This window comes from Arachis hypogaea, chromosome 16 (genome assembly GCF_003086295.3).
Source record: "Arachis hypogaea cultivar Tifrunner chromosome 16, arahy.Tifrunner.gnm2.J5K5, whole genome shotgun sequence".
NCBI lineage: Eukaryota > Viridiplantae > Streptophyta > Magnoliopsida > Fabales > Fabaceae > Arachis > Arachis hypogaea.
The window spans coordinates 18,979,530-18,996,685 of record NC_092051.1 but is presented as its reverse complement, the minus strand read 5'-3'; the positions used below and the strand labels follow the sequence as shown (position 1 = coordinate 18,996,685).

At 36.3% G+C, this 17,156-nt stretch overlaps 1 protein-coding gene across 3 annotated transcripts; it reads right to left on the bottom strand.

The window, feature by feature from the left end:
* Positions 1-228: 228 nt before the first annotated feature.
* On the bottom strand, positions 229-5,581 carry LOC112758252 (serine/threonine-protein kinase Nek2). Of its 3 annotated transcripts, none has more exons than XM_025806870.3 (15): positions 5,212-5,581; positions 4,628-4,744; positions 4,454-4,520; positions 4,108-4,173; positions 3,660-3,706; positions 3,491-3,536; positions 3,260-3,340; positions 3,117-3,159; positions 2,802-2,851; positions 2,622-2,703; positions 2,474-2,523; positions 2,129-2,202; positions 1,837-1,888; positions 1,300-1,746; positions 229-1,121 (listed from the first exon to the last, which is right to left on the bottom strand). In XM_025806870.3, exons 2-15 carry the CDS (start codon positions 4,711-4,713, stop codon positions 444-446), a joined length of 1,869 nt encoding a protein of 622 aa, XP_025662655.1. In that variant the 5' UTR covers positions 4,714-4,744; positions 5,212-5,581; the 3' UTR covers positions 229-443. The 3 variants fall into 3 exon arrangements, with proteins under 3 accessions (XP_025662655.1, XP_025662656.1, XP_072076041.1); XM_025806871.3 differs by having other exon boundaries at positions 1,303-1,746; XM_072219940.1 differs by lacking the exon at positions 5,212-5,581 and adding an exon at positions 5,127-5,151.
* Between the last annotated feature and the right edge of the window lie 11,575 nt (positions 5,582-17,156).

Genomic DNA, 17,156 nt, shown 5'->3' with positions numbered 1-17,156 from the left:
GGTGATTAGGTTTAAGCGTTCTATCTTGTTGAACTTTGTAATCATCATTGATGTAGTTTGTTTGTTATATTTTGTTATAGTTTAGATGTTATTTAGACCGGAATGTTATCCATGATGATGTCATTTATGTCTACACATAAGCAGCGGACTCTCGCCACGTGAGGAAAAATTTTCAGTTAACGAAATCTATGATTTTTAATTAATTCCTGTGAAGAGACGGCAGGCGAGTAACAGCATGAAATTATCCCACTTTTTCAATCATTCATGAGATCAAAGGCTTGAGTTGTCATTTTTCAGTAGAGTAAAACATGTGAGGAAACTAAAAACACGTAGTAATCTACAAAATCAGCTTCTAGATGTCAGCTAGGGTGTGAGAAGGGGGAAGACCGAACTCTACAAACATGAATGAATGGTTTCGTGAAAATGGTACATATTGTTGCAATTTACACCGATTGTTCCCGGTTGGCACTATTGTCTTTGAAGCTCTTGCTCAACCAAATAGCAGTTTCCCTTGGGGAAACCTTCTCGGGCCCAAACGGTTTTAATAAAACTCCAAGTTCGTCGTACCTTTCTTGCTGTAGTAGTCTTGCGCTAAACTCAAGCAAGCCTTCTAACGCTTCAGCCCTTTGTTGGAATGAAGAAGGGTCAAACTGTCGACGCCGCAGGTCTGAAGAGTTGTTACTTGATGCACCAGCAGTTGCATTTTGATCGGATGAGCCACTTTTAACCTCATCATCCTTTAAAATGCTGCGCTTAATTCCCTGCCAAGAATCCGTAGATTTTGGCCTGGTGTAGGCTCTATCACCTAGCTCGATTGTACATTTGTCTACCATTGTTGAATCATTGACGCAGGGCGGGGTGCCCCAGGATCCCTGCGCAGAAGTTGATGAAGGTCTAGCAATGGGAAACAATTGATCTTCATATGATGCTAATGGAAATTCTGCTATTTTATCAATACGGGGGGCGTTAACCGAAACATTGGGTGAATTTAAATGGTCGAGTAAGCCAATGCTAGGCCTGTGAGACAGCTGCCGATTGGCACCACTTCTTGGCATCGGCAGGGATACTCTGCGACTCTGACCATGGATAGGTTGTTTGGTGTTATGGTGAGAAGCAGGAAGCTGCAACCATAAAGAAAAAGTCAGATATTCAAAACTATATAGCGAAAAATATACTATAACACGTGCGAAGAGAGTAGTTTCTTGTGAAACCAACCAATGTACAAAAATGCATACTTAAGTTTGTTTCGTGTGTATACCATAAAGCAAACAATAAAACATGCTCTTCAGCTTGCCTTACCACCTTATAATTCTTAGAAGGTTCTGTTGATTTCTTCTTGTTAGAAGAAGCTTTTGGTGAAGTGTGTCTTGAAGTCTTGCCAATGGTAGAAGTTCTAGAAACAACTGGCTTGTGAATTGACTTCACTTCACGGCTATCCTCAACTTCCAGTTCTGCTAACCTTTCATTCAAATGATCAGGGGTACAATCTATTTCCAGAGTAGAGCAATGAGAATCTTGCTCTGCTCCAGATATACTAGGATTTAAGTTCCGATCATTGCTGAAAGTATTCCACTTATCCCTATATATGGAAACAGGTTCATCTTCCAGGCTAAAAAGTCTAGTTTTCTTAATGTAGTCGGATTCTGGCCAACGACCTGGCAATGTATTTCGACTGGGGCTATTGATTTTGAGATGGATCTTAAGAACATAAGGTTGAAGATGTGGATGCCCAAGTAGTTCTGCAGCCTGCCTCCAGAAGTATATGAAAGAAAATAAGAACCATGGCTACAAAAGACCCATTTGCAATCAATGTCAAATGAAAACTTTTATACATACACTAGGCCTAAGCTCTGGGTTTTTCCGCAGCATGCTTTTAACAAGACCTCGACTGCCAAAAGGGAAGACAAATATATTAGACCAATTGAATAAGCCACAACTAACTGATTACTCTAATTCTTAAGAAATGCCACTTTCAATGAGCTTTGGCTTACCTGCCTGTGGTAGCCTTAGGATAATTTAGGCACTAAAACTATGAGAATGCTGAACTTAACAGGGGTAAAAAACATGACAAAGCAATTCCCAAGTTGTAGCATTAGTCAAAGTAGCTACATGACAAAAGAAGACTTACAATGCACCAGAATATTTTGTTGGCAGTGGAGCCACTATGGACTTATTAATCTTGTTAATCAGTGCTTGTATATCCTGTTCAAAGAAATACAAAGATAATGTATAACTTAAAGATGTTTGCAGAAATGATATGAAAAGTAGTAATATATACTTTGATTCTATGGTCATTCCACAGAAAACAAGTGCATACAAGGTAACATGATGATGGTCATTGATATTCAAACAATGGAATTCACGTGATAATAACTTAAAATTGGTGATACAGCAGCAGCGATTAAAAGTCTTGAGTATGCTCCAAGCAGATGATACTGACAATGAAGCCTTTTAATTAAAATAGAAAACTTACAAATGCTTTGAACGCAGGCTTAAGCGAGGCCATTTCATATATACAGCATCCTGAATAACCAATTTTAGAGATCATGAATATAAAAGTAAAAAACCAGCAAAATAATATATATTTTTTCAATAAAATTTATCATAATACAATTAAATACCCAAGGACCAAATATCTGATTTAGAACCATAGGGTATGTCAGCAAGGAGCTCAGGGCACATGTAGCTAGGTGTTCCCACAACCTAAATTACAGTACAAAAGCTCTTGATGGTTACAAGATGTCATGCACAAGTTACAATAAAGAAGGTAAACCTGATTAATGAATCGAAATAATTCTTACAGAGGAAGTAAGATCATCCGAAGTCAACATTTTGGCAAGTCCAAAATCACCTGATCATCATTTGATCACTTGTAAGTAAGATTTCAATCATCTATGCTTTATTTAAAAGTTTTGCTAATCATTGCCCTAAAGACGCTGGTTTAGGATTCCAAAATGAGCTTTAAAAAAAAAAAATAAATAATAATAATAATAATAATAATAATAATAATAATAATAAAGATTTTGTTATCAATGCCCGATTGGAAACCGTTGTTAGTGCCTTTTGGACATTGGTTAGCAAATCCCTTTATTTAAAGGAATAGTAAAATAACTTACCAAGACGTATATCATGATCTTTTGTCAAGAATATATTGGAACACTGATAAATCATGTGATTTTCACATTAGTTTATATGCCTTGAAAAAATTTAGATGGAAATAACAATATTGTCGCACAGCACAAAGGATTCTGTTACTAACCTTGACATCACGATGAAGAATATGGTTCACGTGCAAGTAGTCAAGTGCCATAAGAAGTTGAACAAGCCACTTACAAAGTTTCTGCAAACGAAAGACCATTTTAATCTTTAAACATACATTGAATATCTAAAGTTATCTCATCTTTTCAATGATGAATATTTTTTTCCAAAAAAGGGAAAAGATATACAAAGAATATGGTTTCTAAAGAAAACACATAAAATAAGAGATGACCTCCTCAGAAAACATGACACCGTTAGCTTTCTTTATAGCTTCTGCCCTGTGTTACATGAGTAATGCATACACACGAATATGTCAATAGTCCAGATGATAAAAGCAAAGAAATGAAAGAATATATAGAACCAAAATATAAGCTAACAAATATTAGAAAAAAGAGACTTACATATCTCCACCTTCACAATAACCTATAATGATGCATACATAGCAACCCTGAGAACAAAGGTATGAAAATAGAACAGCATGAAGCAGTGCAATGAATTTATATGTCATTACAATCACCTAGAACCCAAAACTGTAATAATAGAAAGAAATAGCCAAAGCACTAATTTTGACAAGAAACTGAACAGCAAAGCTAGATTAGTCTGCTACTCAACATTACTCTGAACATTCATCTGAGATGCAGATGAAGATATCAAAGGTTACACTCATTTATTATTGCTAAAACAATAAATAAAAGAATATTAATATCTTTGGGCTTAGGATCAGAGAAGACTAAGTTAACTTCTTGGAGACTTTATAACAAATAAGCAGGCTTCCATAGAAGCTTATTAAGGCAAGTTTGTAGAGGCCATTATTGTAATTAAATGAGGAGAATAAAAGAAGAACCATACCTTTTCTACCCATGAATCTTTGTACTCTACTATAAATGGATTTCTTAATTTGGAAATGAGCTCCATCTACACAGAACAAAATGAGGAAAAGAAAAATGATATAAATATTTATCCATGAATAATATTATTTTCAAACACTGAGTAATCATTTTCTAGTTTAATGCCAAATATATTCATCTTAATCATATTAATGATTGAAGTCTACAATAATTTTCTGTAGAACACAAATAAAACGCACCAACAACCATGCAACAATAAAACACTAAAGATTGGGATACTGAAGATAACAGAAAACAACAGAAGTTGTGTGGAAACTTAATTTCTTGAAACACTATTCGAAACCAACCTCCTGGTGTGCAGACCTGCGGGAACGCTCAGTTTGACGGGCAAGGCGAATCTTCTTCAGAACATATCTACATAAACCAAAAGGCAAAGTTAACACGAAGGCACAAATTTATAGACATGGTTAAGTTTTTCTTTTATATTTTAAAAAGAATGTAATGTAGGTTGCATTTCTCACTTTTTCTTCTCATGCTTATGCTTGACAAGAAGTGCAGAACCAAAAGCACCTTTTCCAATTTGCTCAAGTACTTCATACTGCTCCATGTCATCAACAAGTAATTGAAATTTCACTCTCCTGAACACAAAGTGCGGCACAAATCAAGCATATTAGACCCTTGCGGATTTATATTGAACCATAATTCGAAATTCAAAGTAAATAAATGAAATGTAGCTAACAATCAGAAACAGAAAGGAATGCAGCTATAATCACTGATAAGGAATAATATACTATCAGCTTAGGTTACTCAATAACCTCAACTGCTCATAATTTGCAATAAACACAGTTCTCTCTTCGTTTTATTTTCTCAATTCTCAACACAGAAGAAGAGCATAGTGCAATGCAACGCTGAATTGCTGATTATGCAACACTAGGTAAGCCACAAATAGAAACCGACGTTCAAAATTATGTGCAGGAAAAACGGTTACAGAACACGAATTTGGTTAAGCAAAGTACACACGTGAAACGGAAGTAAACGCGGAAACTTAAGTCGTAGAAAAAACTGCGGAAAATTGAACACCGGAGAAAGGCAGAGCAGAATGCACCTGAGTGAGAGTAAGAACAAGTTGAAGAAATTGGAAGATATTCAGAAGGCGGAGGGAAGAGACAAATCTGAGAACGCGAGGTTCAACGGAGCGGCGAAACGACGTCGTTGTTGCTGGAGAAGAAGAAGAAGAAGCAGCGGAGGTAGAATTCGATGCTCTTTCGGCATTGCGGTTTAGAGAGAGAGAGAGAGAGAGAGAGAGAAATTCAATTCAGATAAAGAAACAAAGAAAATGACAAATTACATCGCAAGCAATTTTGCTATCACTCCACTCTCGTGACGGTGACCAACAAAGAAAGAAAGAAACTCTTACATTACATATTTAGATTACTACTAGTAAATAATTTCATTTTATTTTTCTAATGCTAATTAATTAATCCATAATCCAAAACTGATGTAGTTAAAGAATTCATGAAATAGTACCAGGTGCAATAATTGCAGAGCGTACAACCGAAACTAGAACTATATCTTTCCATAGTCGGCAGCATTGTTGTGGTCAAACAATAATATAGTATTAAATAAAAGCTAATTTAACTTTATTTCTTAATAAGATAAAATAACTTTTCCCCAATAGTGGCATGAACCAGAACCTACCGTAAATTTATAGAAAAAAAAAATTAGGTGACACTAATTTTAAATTATGGAATAATACAAGGGTGATATGGTGGGAAGTGGACAGTGGAAAGCAAAGTGGGACACAGTAGACAACACCATTGTTGGTGTGAGTATATTTTCTTCGTAAATTGCCATCTCAATTCTCAACTACCCATTTTGGCTTTCTCAATAGTCAAATTCAATCACCACCCTTATCATCCGGAGCCTAATTGGATGCCAATTAAAATTTAGTTGTCATGTTAACAGCAGGGACTTTCAAATAGTACTATTTCATTATCCTTACATCAGTGTACTTAGATTTGATTTTGCATTATAAAACATTTGTTTCCATATGTATATATCAAGTCAAAATATTTTCCCAAGTGATGTACCACAAACGTCCTTTTAAATCTTAGAAGGCGAACCAACTTGGATTGGTTAAGGAAATAATTCACTCTTTAACTTAATAAGTATTAAAAATTTGAATATTGTACATGTAGTAATTTATTGACCAGCGATAGACTATTAAATAAAATTTAGATCGACAATAAATTAACCTGCTGAAGTGGAGGATACCCAAAACCTTAGAATGCTAGCCATAGCTCCTCTTCGTCTAAGTCGTAGATTGCTCATTGCTATTTCTTCAGTTTTGGGAATGTGCTAATCCTATGAGTTATACCTAAAGAAGAGGGGGACTATTACATTGCAAATATGAAGGAAACTATTCACTTCGGACATTGACATTCTACTAGTCATACACAATTTGAATTAATAAATATTTATCCCTTTTTTTTTAGCAATTGATTAATCTCAACACTTTAAACGTGAATATGCACCCATCATGTACCTGTAAAGTTATACAACTTCCTGACCTACCCAACAATTGGAAAAGGCTTCACTTCCATGAAAAAACATTTATTGTGTTAATTTGTAACTCGTGAAGCATATAACTACAACTTTTTTTTTTTTTGGACAGAGAATATAACTACAACTTTGTGTGACTGAGTATATACGCTCATCTTTTTCCATTTAATTTTTAGTATACCAAACCATATGAATGGACAGGACATGGCAAAATATTCATAAGATAAGCATATATATGCATAATGAATATCGAAGAGCTTAGATATAGTTGTTATCTATCTAAGTGGCAGGGACAAACATGCCTTCTCTTTTATTTTGGGTCATGCCTCAAACATTTTAAAAACAAACAAAATCTAAAGACGGTGGATTTGGGTAGAGTTTTGCTCGATTAAAGAAGGAACCAAATTAAAGAAAAGAGAATCTCGATAGCTTCCCTCATCCATGAGCACGAAGGATTTAACCAATTTAATACATAATTAAAATTTGGATAAAATTAAAACGATACGATAAAATATGATATTATATTCAAATAAAATATATATAAGATGATTTATTTTATATGATAAAAACTTTTACAATTAAATTTTTTATTTTATGATATATAATTAAATTTTATTTTGATGCATTCTCAGTGTAAAATAATTTTACATGTGCATCTCATATCAATAAAAATAATTACCTTATATATTGACAGCATGGACAATCATCCAAAAGAACGGATGTAATTGCACGACTATGTAAAACGTTTTACTATGTCAGTACATCAAAATTAAACTCTATATAATTTGGCCGTTATAACTCTCTAACTGGTTTACAAATCAAATTATGTTTTGCTGTTATACATCAGCATGAAAATCAATTTATAATTTAGATTGTTTATTAAAAAAATCGATAACAAACCAACAATTACAATGATGAGTTATTATCTATAAAAAATGTATTCTAAATATAAAGAAAATGTATGTTTTTCATTCCCATTATGAATTTTGTATAAAACAAAACTAAAAGGCGTATAAGTGCTTTTCGCAGATATCTACTTTACCTTCTAATTCCCAAAAATTACCGATGTAATTACCTACCTATCAAATATCCTGCATCCTAAAATAGTTAAAATAGGTAAATTGATTTGTAGAAAGCTTCAATAATTAATCCAGAATATTTTTAAGTTTTGTGCACATTATCACTTTATTCCCATTTCCCAAAATAATGAAAAATATCAATCTTGGACTAGCTGAAGGCCCAAAATAACTGCAAGTGCTTCAAGCTTGATGGGCTTCGATACAGAATGGCCCAAGATCCTTTAAATCTTATCATAAGCCCACCCCACTAGAGTTGTAATTAATAGAAATGGCTAAATTCTAACCAAAAAAAGAAAAAAGGAAATGGCTAAATAATACCAAAAAAGAAAGTGATTCATCAGCTATAACCCGACTCAGTTATACCTATAACTCGGAATCTAAATCAAACAAATAAACACGTGCCAAATCAAAGAAACACGACTTTCTCTTCTAACGAACTTCTCTGTAAAAGATCAACGAGTCATTCAAAAGCAATTACCAAAAAATCAGGTTAACGTCCTCATTAGTTTCGCAAAATACCAGTAACCACCTATGGCACAACAACTCAATAAATACAAAGCACCCAATACGTCAAAGATATACTATTCACTCTGAATATCACATATCTCATCTCACACTCTATATGACTTGAGCGTTTGAGTGTCTTTGCAGGTGTCCACTGCCGCCGTTCTTAAGGAGCCGACATATACATCCTCCAGCCCAAGGAAAGACAAATTCGAATATTAAGCAGGACGAGTTATACTGTGAAACGGCTACCAACGCAGAAACATTTGGCACCCACTCTAGGACCCAAATTTTAAACTAACATCACTTTCATCTCTCTTACCCTATTATCGCCACTTTTTTGCAGGTAAAAACCTATGGTGGACGATTCGAGCAACCCCCTTCTCCCCCCACTCATGCTGAACTATTGGCCATCAACGAATCCCTACAAGTAGAAAATCAAATAATGGTCGACCTATTACGTCAGAAGCAAAATAGCCAAAGTAAGGGAGAGCACAAGAACACTGAGAACAAAGATGATCAAGACGAGCACACGTCAGAAGCTAAACCTATAATAACAACCTCTACGAAGTCAACGGTGAAGAGGACTAATCCATTTTCAAAAGACATCATGAACTTTCAAATGTCCAAAAACTTCACCTTATCGACGACACTGAAACCTTATGAAGGAATTGGCGATCCTAACATACATGTCACCAAGTTATACACAATGATATTCATGAACGGTGCATCCGATCCAATAGTCTGTTATACATTTTCTACCTTTTTGGATGGTGCTACTTTGATCTAGTTTTCTAATTTACCTGCAGGTTCTATATCAAATTTTGACGAACTAGCTAATATCTTCGTTTACAATTTTTTCGCGTCAAAGATCTATGTGCACGACTCAGACTACCTCAGCACCATAAAGCAAAGACAGCATGAAAGCCTTAAAAACTACGTGATGAGGTTTGCCAAGGCAACCATGGAGATATCTAACCTCAACCCAGAGGTCCATCTACATGCACTATAGAGTGGATTCCGCCCTGAGGAGTTCCAAAAAACTATAGTCGTACAAAGACATTGGTTGAGTTCCGGAAAAAGGCAACAAGCCAGATTGAAATAGAAGAGCTCCGACAAATTCGGAAGGCAAAAAGGCCTAACCCTAGCAAAGAAGAAGACAAACGAAACAAATACTCGAGCAGTAGGACTGACCAAAAAATATTCAAGCTTATGCCAAAATTTGACAGATACACCCCTTTTAACACCAAAAAAGAAGACATCATTAAAGACATCTTACACTCCAAATCACCAAACAAGGTAGGGACATACCAGGACCAGCAATATGTGGACAAATCCAAGTATTGCACCTTTCATAAAAAATATGGACACACTACAAATGACTGTGTTATAGCAAAAGACCTCCTTGAGAAGCTAGCTCGCTAAGGACTACTTGATAAGTACATTGACAGCCGATGGCAACGACATAATGCAGAAGACCTTGGCCAACACTCCAAATCAAATGACAGTTACAGAGACAAAGGAAAAAAGGTAGACAAAAACCCTAACCAATCTCGCAGAGTTATTAACTATATTTTTGGTGGTTTTGCAGGGGGAGAATGTAGCAATTTGGCCGGCAAGAGGTCCTATAGGACCATTATGTCAGTCACTCTGAGCCGATCCCTACCACCAACACGAACGTTCCGGATGTCACATTCGGTCCCTCAGATTGCAAAGCAATAGACAAGAACCTGGACGACCCTGTAGTTATATCACTTCAAGTTGGCGAGCCATTGGTGAAAAAAGTCCTTATGGACCCAGGCAGCAGCGCCGATGTGATGTTTTATTCCACATATCAAAAAATAAAGCTAAAAGACAAAGCTCTCCAACCATCTATAGGGGAACTGGTAGGTTTTTCAGGTGAACGCGTTCCAATCTGAGATTATATATGGTTACAAACAACACTAGGGCATTATCCTAACTGTAAGACCCTAGATATTCAATACTTTGTTGTAGACGGCAACAACCCGTATAACATCATTCTCGACAGACTTTCTTTAAATACTTTTTATGCTATTATTTCTACTATACACTTGTGTGTTAAGTTTTTTTTTTTGTAGGATAACAAAATTGTCACATCTACGTCGACCAAAAAGAGGTTAGACAATGTTATAATGCAAGCCTGAAGACAAATCCCTCAAGATAAGCCAACCAGCAGTACGTACAAACAGTCTATAACTCGGAGAGTCTACCTGCTTTAGCAGACCTAGACCCTCGAACAAACCTGCAAGACTGACCTATGCCTACAGATACCTTGGCAAAAATAAAATTGACAAATCACGAAGACAAGCATACCTACGTCAGAGATGCATTAAAAGGACAGGAGAAGGAACAACTTATCGCACTACTACAACAAAATATTGACCTCTTTGCATGGACCCCAGCAGACATGCCAGGTATTGATCTAAATGTCATATGCCATAGACTTACAATCAATCCATCAATACAACCTATAGTCCAGAAAAAGCGCCACCTTCACACAGACAAAAGAAAAGCATCCTTAGAAGAAACCCAGAAACTACTCAATATTGGATTCATATGGGAACTCAGATTCATAAGCTGGTTAGCAAACGTGGTCATAGTCAAAAAGCACAATGGTAAGTGGAGGATGTGTGTGGACTATACCGATCTCAACAAGGCATGTCCAAAGGACACATCCTCTACCTTGTATTTGATAAATTAGTTGATAGCTCATTTGGTTTTCAATGTTTAAGTTTTATGAATGCTTATTCCGGCTATAACCAAATACTTATGTATTCAACTAACTAGGATAAGATCACTTTCATTACTGACAATAGTAACTTTTGTTATAAGGTTATGCCATTTGGGCTAAAAAATGCAGGTGCAACTTACCAAAGGCTAATGGACAAAATTTTTGCTAACCGAATCGGACGAAATATAGAAGTATATGTAGATAATATGGTAGTAAAGACCAAGTCCAATAGCAATCATATCAACAATCTCAGGAAAATCTTTCAACAACTCCGACTATACAACATAAAACTAAACCCGAAAAAGTGTGCTTTTGGGGTTCACGACAGCAAGTTCCTCAGTTTTATGCTAACCTGCCGAGGTATAGAAGTCATTCTAGAAAAATGCCAGGTTATATTGGAAATGAGAAGGCCCAAATCCATCAAAGAAGTCCAACAACTCACTAGTCGCTTAGCAGTATCGTCGCGTTTCTTACCTCAGATCGCACACCGTTCACACCACTTTTTCAAAATATTAAGAAAGCAAAAGGAATTCATTTGGTCTGAAGAATGCGAACAGGCATTCACCGAGCTAAAAACCATATTATCCTCACACCAATACTTCAGAAACCAAAATATGGTAAACCACTCTACTTATATTTATCAGTCACTAATCATGCTATTAGGCCCAGTTTGGGTAAACAGCTTAGTTAAACTCCTTTTGAAAAAATAGCTTAAACAATAAATGTTTATATTAAAAGTAGCTTATAAATAAGCTATTTTGTGTTTGGATTTTTTAGATCTAAAAGTGCTTATTTAAAAAAAATGTGATAAAAAACATTTTATTATGAGAGAAGTCATTTTTTTAACTTCTCTATAAGCACTTAAATAGCTTCTTAGAAAGTTACAATTTGATTTTTAAAATTACACCAAACATTAATACTACTATTTTTCATAAGTCAAAAGCTCAAAAAGTAACTTTTGAAGCTTCCCAAACGGGTCCTTAGTTCTGTTTTGGTAACAGAAACAGGTAAGCAGCAACAACCAGTATACTTCGTCAGCAAATCTCTTCAGAATGCCGAAATAAGATACTCAAAGCTAGAAAAACTAGCCCTGGCTCTGGTCACAACAGCAAGACCTCTAAGACACTATTTTCAAAGTCACACTATTATAGTACGGACAGAACACCCCCTTAAACAAATCCTAACGCGACCTGAACTCGCCAGAAGGTTAATTAAATAGTCTATAGAGCTCTCAGAATATGATATCCAATATCAAGCATGAGAAACCATCAAGTCTTAAGCATTGGCGATTTCATAGCAGAACTCACACTTGACGAGCCCTCCTCATATGACGAGATATCGACGTTATACTTTGATGGGACTTTAAACATGCAATGCTCTGGAGTTAGCATATTACTCAAAAATAGCAAAGAAACGGCTATAGAACAATCTCTACAATTCACTTTTCATGCCAGCAATAACCAAGCAAAATATGAGGCACTTATAGCTGGTCTAAAATTAGCTAACACCCTTGGAATAACACACCTCAATGTCAAATGTGATTTCCATTCGCCATGTAACAAGTAACATGTAATTTTCAGGTAAGAGATACACTATTAGAAAAATATAATTCTATTGTCAACGATCTTATACCTTGTTTTTTAAAATTTGAAATATCCTACATACCTTGAGAGTAAAACTACCGAGCTGATATTTTATCAAAACTAGCAACTACTAGAAGCCTAACCCATCAGCCGAGTTTATTACAACTAACACTGGATGAGCTTAGTGTCACATTAACAAGGGTGTTGAGTATTTCATAGGAAGAAGATTGATAAAAACCATTTATACAATATTTACAAACAGGAATGATACCCAAAAATATCTAAGACAAAAGACAATTCAAAAGACGATCAAACTTCTTCGCAATGATCGTAACCGAGCTATACAAACAAGGATTTTCACAACCCTTGCTAAAGTGCCTAAACAGCAAGGACGCTAAGCTCGCCATAGATGAAGTCCATGAAAGGGTATGCGGCACACACATCGGGGATAGAAGCTTAGCATCCAAAATACTAATAGCAAGATACTACTAGCCTAGACTACAAAAAGATTGCATGAACAAAGTCAAGCAATGCGACCACTGTCAGCGCCACACACCAATCATTCACAACCCAGCCGAACAGTTACATACATCACAGATAAGCTGACTCTTTAGTAAGTGGTGGCTAGATATCCTCGGACCTTTTCCATAAGCACCAGATCAGGTCAAATAATTAATTGTTGCTATAGATTACTTTACAAAATGGATAGAGGCTATACCATTGGCAAAAATCAATTCTAAAAAAATGATATCTTTTGTATGGAAAAATATCATATGTAGATTCGATATACCTCATTCCGTTATAACTGATAACAGCAGGCAATTCATAGACTAAAAATTTAGAATCATTCACTAATTTTCATCTGTAGAACACTCTCAAACTAATGGCCTAGCTGAGACTGCCAATAAAGTCATATTGCAGGCATTTCAAAAAAAATTGGACGATCCTAAGAGACAATGGGCCAAGCTCATTCCAGAAATCCTGTGGAGCTATAACACAACAGAACAATCATCAACCAAAGAGACTCCTTTCAGACTAGTATATGGTTGTGATGCCACGATACTGGCTGAAGTATCACATCAATCTAGCTGAACACAAAATTTAATTGACGATGCAAACACCGAGTTAAGAGCCATCGAACTGGACTTAGTCGAAGAAATCCGAAACAAAGCACTAATCCAACAATGAGCAAATCAACTTGCTATAGCTCGAAAGTACAACAAGAAAATTAAGCCGAGCTCATTCCAAGAAGGAGACCTCGTCCTCAAGAAAATAGAAGAGGCACGAAAACCACAAGGTCATGGGAAATTCAGTGCCAATTGGGAAGGCCCTTTCCGAATATCCAAGGTCATTGGACGAGGAGCATACAAACTACAAATTTTACAAGGCAATGATCTTCCCAGTACATGGAATTTCGTCTTTAAAACTATACTACAGCTAGAACTATATGTCGGGACAAGATGATGCGCTCTTTTTCCTAGTGCCAGATTTTGTTCCTAACTTGGGGTTTGCTAGAGAGGTTTTAATGAGGAACACCCCCCATCTTTCAACTATGAAAACTATCATCAATATAACTCTATTTTTTGCATTCGTTGCCTACTAACCTTTATCGATTCTTTCTTGAACTGATCAATAAGGAAACGCTCCTTCGGATTTATTATTTTCCAAACTTCCAACAATAAACTAATAAAGATAAAACAAATTTGCAACTACACATAAACTATTCTTTCCTATACATTATTAAACTTTATCAAGAAAAATACCAATTTTAAAACAATAGCATACATAGCTATAATCAAACACACCAAACCATGTTCATACAAAAAACCACAACAAAATTAACATTATTCAAATACTAACCACAATCATATCAAAGCTACCAAATAATATAAGCAAAATACAATTTGTTCAAAACACAATTCAGAATATATCAAACTCTATATTAGAGTGCATCAACATTTTCATCTTCACCCTCTTACTCAGCATCATCATCCACCAACTGCCCCCCATCACCACCTTGCAAGGATCAATCGCAGCAAAGTCCATAGACGGAGCAATAAACTTAGCCTGTTTAGATGCTCTATTGAACCCCATAGCAAACATTTCGAGGCCATACTTCTCTTTTTTAGTCTCCAAGCTTTTCTTCTCTACAAATAGCTCTACAACCCTTGTTTCCATCTCCGATTTCTCCTTACTCAGTTTTCCTTCATCAGTTGTTCCATACTTGCCTTGCCAAACGAATCTCTCAAATACTTCAGTTTTTGGGTCTGACCCATTGACATCAGCCGAGCTCCAATTACCTATACCAACCCAAAGCTACCAATCAACATACACGTAACTCAGTATGAACAAACTAAAAACACAACAAACAACGTATACTTGCATTTGCCAACCTATTCCAACATTACCCACTTATTGCACAAGCTTCATGTTAGAAGGATGATGAGCGGATATTTTATACGCTTTTTGACATCGTTTTCATATAGTTTTTGTTATGTTTTATTTAAGTTTTATTATATTTTCATAGGTTTTAGTGTAAAATTCACATTTTTTATTCTACTATGAGTTGTTGTGTTTTATGGTGATTTCAAGTATTTTCTGGCTAAAATCTGAGAGTTTTGACAAAGTCTGATTCAGAGACAAGGAAAGCGTAGCAGATGTTGTCAGGATCTGACCGCCGTGCACTCAAGCAAGCATTTCTGGAGCTACAGATATCCAAATGGAGTGTTCACAATGGCTATGGAAATCTAACATCCAGGGATTTCCAGAAATATATAATAGTCTATACTTGTCTTTGGAGATGAAGGCCCAAAACTGGCGTTTAACGCCAGCCATCTACCTCCTTTCTGGCGTTGGACGCCCAAAAAGGAGCAGCTGGCGTCCAACGCCCAAAAAGGTGTCCCAAGCAGGTGTTCAATGCCTAAGGAGCCTACTAGCACGTGGATACACCCTTAGCTCAGCCCAAACGCTCATCAAGTGGGCCCCAAAAGTGGATTTTCGCACTACAAGTCTAAGCCTATCATATTTCTGTAATCCTTAGTTATTAGATTAGTATATATAGGAGAAGATCACCCTTGTTTTAGGATCTTCGACCACCATAGAACATTATTTCATATTTTTGAGTTTCATTGTACAATATGAGCCACTAAACCTCCTAGGTTAAGGTTAGGAGCTCTGCTGAGTTTTTGATTCTCTCCTAAGATGTATCTTTGTTCTTCAACCTTATGAATGAGTTGAACCGTCACAAGTTATCTCTATTCTACATGGGTTCAGTGAGCGTCTTTCATCGGATATTACTAAACCACTAGCTTGAGGATACGTCTCTTAGACGGCTAATCCACGACTTCGTTGGGGACTTCTCGAGACATCAGTTCAGCCGAGGTATGGGGAGATTAGGGTCTTTGTGGTAAAGGCTAGAACCAAGGCGCAGCATTCTCTGATCCGAAAGATTCGACCTTGTCTATTGCGTTTTGAGTAGGATCACCAAGGGGATGAACTGCAGGAACTTCACCCTCATTCAAACTAGATGCACACTAAACCTGGTGTTCAGCCTAGAGGAAGATTGGCGGCCTCTCAACCGGCATTGATCACATACAACCTGCTATAGAAGAAATCATTCACAGTTGGAGTAAACAGTAAGAAAGGATTGATCCAGAAGAACAAAGCATCTCCGAAACCTTAACCACCTTCTTATCATTGAATTCACAACCACTGAGTAACGTTATCTTTATTTTACTTTTATGCGCTTAAACAACTAAACAACTTTTCTATCCGTCTAACTAAAATTTACAAGATAACCACTGTTTGATCCAAGCCGACAATCCTCGTGGGATTGACCCTGACTCACCTAGGTATTACTTGGATGACCCAGTGCACTTGTTGGTTCAGTTGTGCGAAGTTAAATTCTGCGCATGAAAGAACACTGTCCATACTTGTCCGACATCAACATAAAGAAAAAATGCTCACTCCAAATAAAAGTGAGATCATCATTCCCCTTATACCCATGCAACACCCTCTGACTCTCAGTAAATTTCTCAACATCACCAAGGTCCACCTCTTTCAGCAAATTTTGAACTGGTCAAATCTTCTACTTTCTCCTCCTTAACCCTTTTCCTTTATAACTCACCCACTTAGCAGGAGAAGGTTGATTAACCTCGGCCCCCTTTCTCAGCTTTCATATTACTTATAGACCCTTCTTTATCCATATTCTTAGTCTTGAAAAATGCCCGCAAATTACTAGTAGTAACTTTCGGCGCCCTCTCACCTGAAAGCACAAATAGCAAATGTTTAATTTCAAGATCACAATCAACAAAAAAGAAACAACACAACTCTATAACTCATACTTAAATACTCAATTGCAGCTTCCCTATTTTCCTCCCACTCAAACAATTCAACTAAACCTAACAGCCGAGATGACGATATATTATTCACCAAAACCTCCACTATCATTTCATCCCTATATTTCATCCTGACCATCCCTAGTATTTGTTGAGTAGAAGCATGCCATTATAAAGGAAACCTTTTAACCCAAAATTCATCCATATAGAACGGACAATCCTCCTCCGCCGAC